Here is a 14,732-nt window from a genome sequence, read left to right on the forward strand (position 1 = left end):
CTATATTCCAGAAATACTCTTTCTTACCTCCACTGTGGAGTACCAGTCTATTTTCCACTGGGTAGTCAGTATCACTCACCCCAGCCAACACAGTAACTCCTTCTTTGCTTGTTGATTCAGAAGCATGTGGAATCCACAGTGACTCAGCTGCAGTCTTAAGTTGCATTTCAATGGAATAATTGTGTCAATGGCATAAATGTGAAAGCATTCCTCCCTCTGGAATTAAGACCTCTAGGCCAGTAAATCGTAAGGCCATGGGAACGGAAAGCAACAATTTTGCTAGTGGGTCTCTAGGAGTAGTAATGAGTGGTGCCTCTCCCATTCTATCCTTTGATTCCTAGACCTGTGAATTCTATGTGTGGGAGAAGCAGCACCATATTAGATGCTGGTTCTAGACTGTATAGTCTTCTGGAAAACCTTGCTCCAGATCTACAAGGTATTACCAACTTGCTGGCACTGTATCTCAGTCTTCAAAAGGCCATTTCATCATTCCGTCAAACCAGCTGCTTCATGATGGTGGGGAACATGTAAGAATAGTGAATTCCATAAGTGTGGGCCCAGTGTAGCCCTTCTCTTGCTGTTAAGTGAGTTTCTTGATCAGAATCAATGCTGTATAGAATATTATGACAGTGGATAGGCATTCTCTAAGTCCACAGATGGTAATTTTTGCAGAAGCATTGCATGCAGGGATGCCAGTTCCATATCCAGAGTGTCTATTCCAGTAGGAATAATACACTTCCACTGCCATGATGGAAGTGGTCTAATGGCATCAACCTGTTACCAGGTAGCTGACTGATCACCCTGGGGAATGATACCATATAGGGAACTCAGTGTTGATCTCTGCTGCTGACAGATGGACACTCAGCAGTGGCCTTGGTGAGTGGAAGTCCATCCTTCCCACCACAGCCACCTTGTTGTTCATAGCCCATTGGGCAATGATGGGGCGATTCGGGAAAAGCTGATGGTATCCACTTGATTGTTAAAGTCTTCCTTTGCTGAGGTCACCTATGAGCATTCACACAAGACACAGATACCTTCACTTTTTTCTTAGTTTTTTTAAATTGAAATATAGTTGACGTCTTCACGTTGTTGTTGTTTTGCCTATTTAGAGACATCTGTCTACCTCTTCCCCAAACTTCCCAACTTCCCAAACATACTCCTTCCATGTCCCTTACCATTAGCCACTCATTGGTCATAGCCCATGAATCAGTATAAAATTACACATCTAACTACTTCTTCTTTCAAGTAAACAACTAAGTGCACTGCTGTAAGTTCTGTGCACTGGGAGGATTTCCCTTTACCAGTGTCTTTCAGGGATGTTCCAGAAGGGGACTATAACACTACAGCTGTTCAGTTTCAGGTGGTGTCTACATATCATGCACATTTCCACAGTGGCTGCACCATTTTGCATTCCCACCAGCAATGTACAGCATTTTCAATTTCTCCATATCCTAGCCAACACTTACTGTTTTCCATTTTGTTGATAATAGCCATTCTTATGGGTTTGAAGTGGTATCTCCATGTTTTTTTATTTGCATTTCCCTAATGGCTAATGATTTTGAGCATCTTTTCATTTGAAATTGGCCATTTGTTTATTTTCATTGGAGAAATATCTATTCAAGTCTATAGCCCATTTTTAAGTTGGGTTGTTTGTTGTTTTGTTTTTTTTTTTGCGTTGTGGGCGTTCTTTGTATATGCTTGTTATTTATCTGATATATGAGTTTCAAACATTTTTTTTCCCATTCTGTGGGTTATCTTTTCTCTCTCTTAATAGTGTTCTTTGATTTATAAAAGGTTTTAATTTTGATGAAGTCCAATTTATTTTTTTTCTTTTGTTGCCTGTGCTTTTGGTGTCACACTTAAGAAACCTTCGCCAAATCCAAGGTCATGAAGATCTCCCCTTCTGTTTTATTCTAAGAGTTTTATAGTTTTAGGTCTTTGATCTATTTTGAGTTTATTTTAATATATGGTACAAGGTAAGAGTCCAACTTCATTCTTTTGCATGTGGACATCTTGTTTCCCTGCACCAGTTGTTGAAAAAACTGTCCTTTCCAGATTGGGTGCTCTTGGCACCCTTATTGAAAATCAGTTGACCATTATATGTTTATTACTAGGCTCTCTGTTCTTTTCCTATAGTCTGTTTGTGCCAATACCACATTTTTTTTCTCTTTCACTCAGCCTGGGGTAAGACAGGCAAAGTGCCTTCCTTGGAGTGGTATTTTCCTAGTTCACACACTGAAAGTATCACCATCTGGGCATTGCTTTTCTCAACTTCAGAGTAGTTTCCTCAAACCTCTCTTGAGGTCCCAGCGTTCTTTCCTACACCTTGAAAACTGTGCTGGTTGAAATCCAAGCTATAGGCTACTGTAAAGAAGTAGATGCTTTCAGAATAAATTTTGGCTCCAGGGCTCTCTTATCCTGTGGAACTGTGTTTTCTCATTTTCTCTGACTTCTTTTTTGTTCTCTCTAGTGCTGGTTAAAGTATGCTTTAAATATAAGTTTTTAATATATTACTGTATATTTTCAAATGTTCTTTACCAGGACCATCTAGTCCACAATATGAAAATTGAGAAGAGGACTTTTAAGATCAGCTTTGTCATCCATTCTTGATAATCTGCTTGTATATAATTTGAAATAATAGTTTACACCACTTACATGTAGTTTTCTTAGCAGTTTTCATTTTAATTACATCACATGCTTTTTTTAGTTTTCTATGTGGCTATTATTGTGTTACTGTACAGTTGTCCCTCAGTGTCTGAGGGAGATTGGTTCTAAGAACCCCCTGCAGATACCCAAATGGTCAGATGCTCAAGTCCCTTATATAAAATGACATAGCATTTACTATATAACCTATGCACATCTTTCCATATACTTTTTTTTTACTTTAATAACAGAATTATTATTTGTAATATTTACACACATAGTCTTCCATGGTAATGTTAAACTTACCATTTTCTTCAAATGCCCCTCAAAATAACCCACTTTGCCTTCCTAAGTGAATCTTGGACAAGGAAATTCAGTGAAAGTGATCTACTTATGACTATCCCATGTCTCTTTTTCTTTTTTTTTTTTTTAACATCTTTATTGGAGTATAGTGCTTTACAATGGTGTGTTAGTTTCTGCTGTATAACAAAGTGAATCAGCTTTATGTGTACATATATCCCCATATCTCCTCCCTCTTGCGTCTCCCTCCCACCCTCCCTATCCCACTCCTCTAGGTGGACACAAAGCACGGAGCTGATCTCCCTGTGCTATGCGGCTGCTTCCCACTAGCTGTCTGTTTTACATTTGGTAGTGTATGTGTGTCCATGGCACTCTCTCACTTCGTCCCAGCTTACCCTTCCCCCTCCCCGTGTCCTCAAATCCATTCTCTACATCTGCGTCTTTACTCCTATCCTGCCCCTAGGTTCTTCATAACCATTTTTTTTTTCTTTTTAGATTCCATATATATGTGTTAGCATGTGGTATTTGTTTTTCTCTTTCTGACTTACTTCACTCTGTATGACAGTTTCTAGGTCCATCCACTTCACTACAAATAACTCAATTTCATTTCTTTTTATGGCTGAGTAATATTCCATTGTATATATGTGCCACATCTTCTTTATCCATTCATTTGTTGATGGACACTTAGGTCGCTTCCATGTCCTGGCTATTGTAAATAGGGCTGCAATGAACATTGTGGTATATGACTCTTTTTGAATTATGGTTTTCTCAGAATGTATGCCCAGCAGTGGGATTGCTGGGTCATATGATAGTTCTATGTTTTGTTTTTTAAGGAACCTCCATACTGTTCTCCATAGTGGCTGTATCAATTTACATTCCCACCAACAGTGCAAGAGGGTTCCCTTTTCTGCACACCCACTTCAGCATTTATTGTTTGTAGATTTTTGGATGATGGCCATTCTGACTGGTGTGAGGTGATACCTCATTGTAGTTTTGATTTGCATTTCTCTAATGATTAGTGATGTTGAGCATCCTTTCATGTGTTTATTGTCAATCTGTATATCTTCTTTGGGGAAATTTTCATATACTTTAAATTGTCCCTAGATTACTTATAATACCTCATACAAAGTAAATGCCATGTAAATAATTGTAAATACAATGTAAATGATATGTGAATTGTTGCCACCACGTGGCAAAATCAAGTTTTGCTATTCAGAACTTTGTGGATTTTTTTTTTATTTCAAATATTTTCAATTGGTGGTTGGTTGAATCCGAGGAACCTGCAGAACCTGAAGATATGAAGGGCCAGCTGTATTGGTTATTTGGGTATGGTAACAGTTTTCTGGTTGCCAGTATTATGAAGTGGTTGTCTTTAAAATTTTGCATTTTGAAATAGTAAATGCCCTCAAAAATGCCTACACAAGTCAAGAAATAACATTGATGACACTGCACTTTTCTCTGGAAGTTTCAGCTTATGTAGGAAGGATGCAATTCTTTGTCCATAGAAAATTGTATACGTACTCTGTCATCTGAGAGGACAATTTGTACTTTATTAAACAGTATCATGATAAATATTTTTCACTTTTGCCTTTCTTAGTTTTACAGTCCTTAATATTGGTATGTTTGATTTTCTTTGCAGGTTTTCTCTAGGTGATTCTAGGAGACCTCTTCATGAAACAGCAGTTTTGGTAGAAGATGTAGTACACACTCAGTTAATTAACCTGGTAAGAGCATATAATCTTATTTGGTATCTCTTCTCTGCATTCCACTTATATTGGCATCACAACCCAAGATATTTTTAAGAATTTTTTTTTTTTACATTTGGAATTCTTTTTTTGTCAGCTGTATTAGAGTATAATTTTCATGTAACAAAATTTCACCAGTGCATGACTTTTGACAGATGAATATTGTCATGTGACTAGCAACGCAATCATTATATAGAAATATTTCCATCAACCAAAAACATCCCTTTGTAACCCTGTGTAATCAGTCTTTTCTCCCACTCCTGACCTCAGATAACACTGATCTGGTTTTTTGTTTTTTGTTTTTTGCGGTACGCAGGCCTCTCACTGTTGTGGCCTCTCCCGTTGCGGAGCACAGGCTCCAGATGCACAGGCTGAGCGGCCATGGCTCACGGGCCCAGCCGCTCCGCGGCATGTGGGATTCTCCCGGACCCAGGCATGAACCCATGTCCCCTGCATCGGCAGGTGGACTCTCAACCACTGCGCCGCCAGGGAAGCCCCACTGATCTGTTTTTTATCATTATATCAGTATAGTTTTTTCAGAACTTTTTAAAAAATTTTTATTCTGAATTTTACATGTCTGGAAAGAGAATTGCACAAATATTACAGAGAATTCTCAGATACAATTCACATTCCTATGTTAACATCTTGCATAACCATAGTACAATTATCAAAACCAGGAATAACATTGGTACAATACTGTTAATAAAATTACCAACCTTATATGAATTTCATCAGTTTTCCCATTAGTGTCCCTTTTCTGTTCCAGGAGCTAATCCAGGATAACACACTGTAGTGAGCTGTCATGTCTCTGTGGTCTTCTTATCTGTGATAGTTCCTCAGTGTTTCTTTAAAGTCTTTCATGACCTTGACATTTTTGAAAAGTACTAGACAATTATTCTGTAGAATGCTCTTCTTTGTCAATTGGTCTAATGTTTTCTTATGGTTAGAATGTGGCTATGCCTTTTTGTCAGGAATACCACAGAAGTGATGGGCTTTTCTCACTGTATCGTATCAGTGGGTTCATGTTGTTGATGTGTCGTTTGTGATCTTAAATTAACCTTGATAACTTGGGTAAAGTGGTATATGTTGAATTTTTCCACTATAGTGAAGTTGTTTTTTTTTTCATTTTGTTGTTAATAAATGTCTTGTGGGAGATATTTTGTGACTATGCAAATACTGTTTCTCTGAAAAATTTTGCCTATTAATTTTAACATTCATCAGTGGGTGTAGTCTGAGACCGTTATTACTGTGGTATTTGCATAGTAATGATTTTCTATTTTCTTCTTTCCTTTTATCTCTTAATTGCAATTATTCTGAAAGAAATAGCTATTCTTTATCACCATTTATTTAATTTTTAATGTACGTATGTATGGACTAATGTGTATTTAAATTTTATTCTTTTGTTCATTATGCAGTAATATTATTATTTATTTTTATTTCTCAGGTTGTTTCAGTGTTGGCCACTAGGAACACTTTCATGTCCTTTCCTCATTTTTCTATCAAGTTTTTGGTCCTGTGTCTCATAAATATTAGGTATATCAGTCCTTTGTTTGTGGCATATGATACAAATATATTCTTCTTCTGTGTCAGTTACAGTTATCTTTTGACTTTGTTTTTATGAGCTTTGGGGAGGCATACAAGTATTTTTATTTTCATGTAGTCACATGCATCAATCTTTTATTTCCTTTGGATTTTGAGTTATAGTTAGGAACACTTTTCGTATGCTGAGTTTAAAGAGAAGTTCATCCATATTGTTTTCTAGTACCTGTATGGTTTCATTTTTAACATTTAGATTCCTAACCATTTGTGGTTTATTCTTGTTATTGTGTGAGATATGGATCTAACTATAGATTTTTCCAAATGACTACCCAGTTATACCATCATCATTTATTAAAAAGTATCTACTTTCCCTAATGATTTGAGATGCCTCCTTTATCATTACTAAATTAGCATATGTATTGGGGGTCTATTTCTGATTTTATAATCTATACCAATGGTTTATTTGTCTACGCATGTGCTAATACAACATTTTAAATTATATTGGTTTTATGGTATATCTTAAAGATTGTTACAGCTAGACGCCCCTTCTAATTTTTCTCAGTGTGTTCCTGATTATTCTTATATGTTTATTTTTCCATGTGAACATTAGTATTGAATTTTCTAGCTCCATAAAATAACTTGCTGGTATTTTTATGGGGATTGTGTGAATTTATAAATCAATTTAAAGAGAACTGCATCTTAATGTTGAGTCAGCCTAAGAAAAAGGAATGTCTACATTTTTTCAAGACTATTCTTGTGTCTTACATGAGTGTTTTAACATTTCTTTTTATAGGCTTCACGTATTTCTTGTTAGATATATTCCTAAGTATTTAACCTTCTTATTTGCTATTGCAAATAGGCTTTCTGTATAATTACATAATGGCTGAAAACGTCTGGAATTTACTAAAATACGTAAATCTATAGATTTAAGAAGCTGAGCAAACTCCAAAAAGGATGAGCCCAAAGAAATGCATGTTCAAACTGCTGACTATGAATGGCATAATATAAATTTTAAAAGCACCCAGATTTATTACCATAGGGGAACAATGATTTGAAAGACAGCAGAATTTTCATGAAAATATGTAGACTAGAAGGAAATAGCACAACGGTTTTAAAGTACTGGATTCCCTTTTCTCTACATCCTCACCAGCACTTGTTATCTCATGACTTTTTCATAATAGCCATTCTAACAAGTGTTGGCCTGAAACATACACATAGATCAGTGGAACAGAATAAGAGCCCTGAAATAACCCACATATATGGTCAATTAATTTATGAGAAAGCAGTCAAAATTGGAGAGCCACATGCAAAAGAATAAAACTTAGATGCTCTTTTACACTGTACACAAAAATTAACTCAAAATGGATTAAAGACTTAGATGTAAGGCCTACAACCATGAAATGCCTAGAAGAAAACATAAGCACTAAGCTCCTTGACATAGGTCTTGGCGATGGTTTTTTGAATCTGACCCCAAAAACAAAAGCAAAAATAAACAAGTAAGACTACATCAAACTAAAAAGCTTGTGCACAGCAAAGGAAACCATCAACAAAATGAAAAGGTAACCTACTGAATGGAGGAAAATGTCTGCAAATCATATATCTGATAAGGGGCTAATATTCAAAATATATGAAGAAGTCATACAACTCAATAGCAAAAAATGAACAATAAATGGGCAGACGATCTGAATAGACACTTTTCCAAAGAAGACAGACAGCTGGCCAACATGTACCTGAAAAGATGCTCACCATCATTAGCCATCAGGGAAATGCAAATCAAAACCAAATGAGATATCACCTCACACTTGTCAGAATGACTGTCATCAGAAAGACTAAAAATAGCAAGTGATGGTGAGGATGTGGAGTAAGGGAGCCCTTGTGCGTTGTTGGATTGTGCATTTGTGCAGCCACTATGGAAAGCAGTATGGAGGTTTCTCAGAAAATTAAAGACAGAACTACCATATCATCCAGCAAGTCCAATTCTGGGTATTTATCCAAAGAACTGAAAATACTAACTCAAAAAGATGTATGCATGCCCATGTTCGTGGCAGCATTATTTGTAGTAGCCAAGATATGGAAACAACCTAAGTATCCATCTCTGGATGAATGGGTAAAGAGATTGTGGTATGACTTTGCAGTGGAATATTACTGAGCCATAAGAAATAATGAAACATTGCCATTTGCAATACCGTGAGTGGACCTCAAGGATATTATGCCAAGTGAAATAAGACAGACATAGAAAGACAAATACCGTATGAGCCCTTTTATATGTGGAATCTAAAAGAAAAACAAATCAACTTCATAGAAACAGAGAAACAGATTGGTGGTTGCCAGAGGCAGGGGGTAGAGTGGGATGAACTGTTTTTTAGTTTAAATAAATTGAATTTAAAATTTTTTTTAAATAAATTAATTTTTAAACTTTACGGTAACTGGTAATGCTGATATTCACAGGGAGAGATGGGGGTTTTGACAAGAGGTATCTAGCCTGGAATTCTTGTTTTTTTATATACATGTCTATATAAAAATATATGTTAAATCTTTCATAGGATTCAAATAAATATATTTAATATATTTATTAAATTTAATTGAGGAAAGTAAGCATCAGAATAGAGGTAAAAAACTCTTGGTGTATGCATAGATGTAGCATAGAATCTGGTTTTACTTGCACTATATTAAGATACAAATTTAGTTGCCAACATTTTAAAATTAGATCACTTTTACATAAAAACTTAGGATTTCTGGCTATTCTTGAAAGATTAAAATTGGAATGTTTGACAGCATAGGTATGACTTTTAATATGGAAATCTGAGCTCAGGAGCCACTTCTACCTGGTTTTTACCAGGCCGGCTTCATTTGCTTAACCAGGAAAGTATTCAGTGTTAATGGATTTATATAGCATATTGTTGCTGTATTTCCCATATCCATCTTCAATTTCAATTTTTCAAGAAAACATACTTTTTAATTTTGGAAGAAAATGATGTTTTTTAAAGGAATTTTAGTTTTCCTCAAAAGCTGTGGAAACAGTGTTATGTATGTCAGAGAAGTTCATAGACAAATATAATAAGGAAGTTGTTTTTATGTGATATACTTTTTCCCCCTATGACTTTGCTCTGTTAATGCCAGAGTGATCTATCAAAGTGCTTTGATAGTGTACTATCAAAGGGAATACATAACTTATAGAAGAAATAAAAAGCATTTAGATTCTTGCTACAGCCTATTTAGAAGGGAAGAAAGTGATTCCACTCTTACAACCTCTGTGGTGCTGTGTCTCCTGTTCAAAAAGCACCTTTAAGTACTGGGGTAGTGAGCTAGAACTTCAGTTGACTCGTTCTTTCCTCAACTGCCGGCCTTTAATACCTTAATCTAAAACTTTCAAGGGGAAGGAAATCCATTCTTCAGTCTCTTGGATCATTTTGGCAGCGGTTGCGTGTTGTTTCATTTGGGAAGAGGTTTGCTTTAAATCTTTCATCTCTTGTTTCTTGGACCTATGATTCCCATTTGAGACCTGTGTCCTCTCATCCTACCCCTGATTCTTTCTCAGTTCTTCAGCCAGGCCTGCCTTCCAGTCTGAATGATTCCACCTAACTCTACTCTGTTCCACTTGCTAGGTTGTGACCAGCTCAGGCCCCAGTTAACTGTTCTTCACTGGAGTTCTGCGTGAAGATTATAGAATATGTTAAATCATGAAAACATATAGTTTAAAATCTATATAAAGCTTTTCACTTTATTCAAGAACAAGTTAGAATATTAAAGTCATAGGATTTTAAAGTTGAACTATACTTCAGAAATTATTTGTTATATAATAGTTTGAACCAAATGAAATTGCCTTTTTTATAAGTCATGAATTGTTGAATATCAGCAGTTTTATGATTCAGTGCAATACTAATTAGTTGTCAGTAGAGAGAGTTTTCAAAACTTTTAATTTTCTTATTTTGTAAAATAACAATACTAATATTTACTTTTTACAGTGGTTATAGAGGGTCATAAAAATTAGATATATTGTATATTAAAGACTTAGTGAAGTTTCTGAGGCATAGTACCCTTTCTCTAAGTTAGTAGTAGTAAATGGTTACTAGCGTGATTAATTCTAAGATAACAGGGCTATTGAATGGCATGATTTAGATTAGAATTGGATTGAAAAAATCCATTGAAATGCTCTTTCAAATTTTCCAGAAAGATGCAAACATTTTCATATCCTAAGCTTCCCTCTTCTCCCACTCCACGGGGTGAGCTACATCTATTTGAAATAGGTAAAGATTTATGCCAACTTGAAATTGTGTGATAGAGTTGCTATTATGATACTGTCAATAATAATATCCTTTCAAGTTCCAAAACTGTCATGACATCTGATGGCTATATAGCTGCTTTCATTTTTTTATTCATTCAGAATTAAATATCAGAGGACCCTCTTCATTGTATGCACGAAGTGTGACTATCTCCCATTCCATTTCAGAACATACTGGATTTTCACTATATAATCTACCAGGCAACTAGTAAGCTCCTCAATTTGTTGTACTGTTTTCACATCAGAACCACTTTCTCAGGGTTATTCTAATAGTCTTTAGTTATGAAAATTAATAACGTATTTATATGTGTCAAAAGTGATTGCTTAAGTCTCCCATCTGGATTAGCATACACTGAGTCATCCCTTCCTCCACCCCACTTACTTGTAATGCTTTTTAATTCGACAGTTTATCTTCCTGGTAGAAGGATCTCATGCAAGGCAATGTTCAGTCCTCATCACCACTTCTGTGGGGCTGTCACTTATGTCACCTCAGTAATGGTTTATGAATATGTTTTAAAATAGCAATAGAATTTCCTGTGCAGAACTTCAGTTATAAGGGTTATAAAAATAGGACAAACTAATATAATTTGTGATTGCATAAAGTAAAGGAAGTAGAGGTACCATGGGGACCTAATGAATCACAGAATGGAAACAGTCTTTTAGCTGACTAAACATTCAGACTTTGTACTAAGTCAGAGCGTGGATATGTAACTCAGCAAACCGGAACACACCACTCTGTGTTTACATGGATGGGACAGAGAAATTCACAAATACCATCTGGGAAAAAATTCTTGGCTTATTTGTCTGTTTCTACTCTAGAGTAAATGAAGTACCACATATTTAGCATAAACAGACTGAAAGCACACCTGCTTTGTGGAATATACACACACATGTGCACACATATACACACACAGCATTGTTCAAAATATAGAACATTGTATGTCTTGAAAAGTGATTCCTTTCCTTCTTTTTTGCTTCTTTTTAAAGAGTGTGTTGTGGAAAATTTACTAATTGTTTTGAATGGCACTTGTTTCCGATCGATTGCTCTTAATATTTTCTGTTACTTAGCTGGATTTTCCCTCATATTACTACCTCATACCTCAAGAAATAGTATTGTATCTTCTCTTTTTGAAGAAATCATGTTTGTATTGCAGATGACAGGTATTTAGTTTTTAATCTGTGACACAAAATGGGCATATTCTAAGTAGATCGCCTCTTTAGCCACGTTTTCCCCGCCAATTCTCCTGGGTAATTTGCTACAGCCATAACCTAGAGGACCAACCAGGAAAGAATTTCCAGTCCTTTCCCAACTCTCAACATGTCTTCTTTTTCTTCCTGTAGTATATTCTACTAATAGTCATTGTTCAACTCTTCAAGGTAAGAGGATCTCAGAGTACAAATTGTTTATAGTTCCAAGTAACTTAAAAGCACTGTTTCATATTATTATACATGGTTTTCTTAGCAGAGGTATAGAACAGTGTCTTCCCTCCTTTCCATGTGTGTCAAGGCTTTTCCTTTAGTGTTCTTCATTTATTGCTGCCGGTCAGCTAGTATCCTGTTACCTAACTTAAGCTAAGCTCTGCTAGCTACTTGGATCCTATGCCAAGTTTGGATTTCTGACCTGTGCTGAAACTCAGTTCTGGCTGCAGCTCCTATTAAATGCCTAATGTGTAGTTTCCAAGAATTTCAGATTTACCAAAGACATGCAGACCATTCATAAAATACCCTCTCTGCAGACTGAGTTGCATCAGTTAATTAAAATAGGTACAGATTTGTGCCAACTGGAAATTGTGCGACTGAATTGATATTATATGCTGTCAATAATATGCTTTTGATAATACCCATTTTTGCAGTTCAAAAAATAACATAATTTTTGACGGCTGTATAGCTACTTTTATTTCTCTATTTACTCACAGTTAAATATCAGAAAAATCACTTTGTTTTATACACAGAATATAATTATCTACCATTCTACTTAAAAGTCATACTGGGTTTTCACTATATGAATTTATCAGCCAAGTAGTAAACCATGCAATCTGTTGAATTCTGTGTATATGAATTGGTTGTCAAAGTTATTCTCATAATCTTTATGAAAACTAGTAAAGAATAAACTTAATATGTGTGAGGAGTAACTATCTAACCTCCCAACTGGATTAGCAGGCACTGAGTTTCTCCTCCCCTATCTGTTTGTTCTTCTAATGCCTTTTACTTTGGCAAGTATCTCCCAACTACTGTATTCTCCTTCATCACATTTTGTGTTCTGTTCTGTGTCTGAACCAAGAGACTTGTTTTCAGACTCCTGTTCTTCAGTACCTCTTCCAAGGTCTTTGAAAGTCTTTTATTTATTCATAGCCCTATATCTTCTTTTCCCAGAGATGCGGTTTCTCTTGATTAGTGTGGAGATTATGTAGAGAAGAAGGAAATAAAAGTTCATATCTACTATGTGCCAACCAGTCTCCTAAACATTTTTTATATATTATTTTATTGTAGATACATAGGCCATTTTCCAGGTTTAAAAAAATAACAACTATTATTTCTGTGTAGCTTTCTAACGTAGTTTAACCCAATTTGACATGGCCTTATGTGTTATATAGATATCATTAGACAGCTTTATTTATTTCCCAAATCCAAGTATTATATATTAGTCTACACTTGAAGAATATGTAACAGGTTTTTTTTTAAGTATGTTTTTTATCCCTTCAGATATTCACATTCATCCTGATGTTTTATTAGGGGTTTTATTTTACTGACTGTGATAGGGAACCATTTGTTTATGCTTATAATTTCAAACATTCTAGTCATTTTTATATCTCTCGATGAATTTATAAATCACATTCTGTTTCCTAAGAATGCACTAACTCTCCTTAGGTACTTCTCTAGAGTAAGTGGTTCTGAAATTCTAAGTGATGTAGATAATCTGAAATTCAAAAGATACTATTTATGTTTGAAGACTGATATAAAATTGACTTCAGATTTTTAAAGTGAATGGAAAGAGGAATAAGGTCCATCAAATAAATGTGTCAATTAGAAAAGGCTTAAGAGAACATGTTAAGAATGTTTTGAAACTAAATTTGAAAGTAATGTTTTATTATTAGTAGAGTCTTACTGACTTTGCACTTCTAATCCAGCTAAGAATCTGACAGTAACCGACAGAAAGGCAAGAGACACTACTGTAATCATGCTCATTACTCAGAGTGGGTTTAATCTAAAAGTTTATATATTTTTATTTTTCACAGTAGAGTAGATGCAGGAGAATGGTGTGGAGGCAGGTGCTGATAAGAAGCAGCAAGAAGTTGGGAGAGTGTAGGAGCTAAGAGGGAAATGATTGCTAAAAAACACAACTACACAAAATTATAGGTATCTAATTGGTCTAGGAGTACAATTTATAAATTATATTCCAGAAAGTATGCATTTAAATACCTAACGTCTTCTAATACATTTCTTTGGTTGTAGAGACCATCACTCTTATATACAACCAGTATATTGATTGATATTCATTTTGAAGGCTTGAAACAATAAGAAAAAATTGATACATTCAGGATACTCTTTGATAGTAAAGATAGTATGTGATACACTTAGAAAGATGTCTCTCAATAATAAAGTTTATTTTTTTAATCTGGAAATTTAATATAGCATATATTTCTTAAAAGATCAAAAAACTTTTTTCCCTAAAACTTTGTATAAAGATTCCTTGATTTAGTAATGTCCTTAAGAAATTTTTAAAAGTATATTTTCTTTTTAAACTTTCAATTATGCATACTTTGAGAATGACATCTCTTGTAGTAAACATTTTACTTAATATTTGCGATAAACCTGGATAGTTAGAAAATATTTTGTAGGTGTGGAAACTGTAGAACAGAAAGATTAAGCAATTTGGCAAAAGTCGCACAGTTTATAAAATAGGAGATGTGAAATTCAAGTAGTTTCTTTTTCAGAGAGTTTGAGGAGTCTTTAGGATGAAAAATTCTGATTCTTTTATTCTGGTACTTACTGACTGAATTTACTGTGTATCTCTAAGGTCCCTTCTACTTTTGAGTATTCTGTGGTTCTCTGTAGTGAAAGTATTGATTTCAGAATAGATTCATATTTTGCAGAGGGTTTATGGAGAATAGTGAACAAAAAGAAATGGTTAGAAAAGAGAAGCCCCAAGAAAAGTAAGTAGAACCTTCTTTTGGTGTGGAAAATACAAATTCAATATCAAGTATCTTATAAAGATAAACTGT

The 14,732-nt window shown here is 34.9% G+C and overlaps 1 protein-coding gene across 8 annotated transcripts in view; it reads left to right on the top strand.

The window, feature by feature from the left end:
- SUPT3H (SPT3 homolog, SAGA and STAGA complex component) overlaps positions 1 to 14,732 on the top strand; it is a 389,529-nt gene that overhangs the window by 154,170 nt on the left and 220,627 nt on the right. For all 8 annotated transcript variants that reach the window (XM_029243539.1, XM_029243537.1, XM_029243531.1 and 5 more), the window contains one exon: positions 4,583 to 4,667. In XM_029243539.1, coding sequence (XP_029099372.1) covers positions 4,583 to 4,667 — 85 coding nt within the window. The remainder of the gene's footprint in view (positions 1 to 4,582; positions 4,668 to 14,732) is intronic.

The sequence above is a fragment of the Monodon monoceros genome, unplaced genomic scaffold (assembly GCF_005190385.1).
Source record: "Monodon monoceros isolate NGI ecotype Baffin Bay Population unplaced genomic scaffold, NGI_Narwhal_1 Super_Scaffold_3, whole genome shotgun sequence".
Lineage (NCBI taxonomy): Eukaryota > Metazoa > Chordata > Mammalia > Artiodactyla > Monodontidae > Monodon > Monodon monoceros.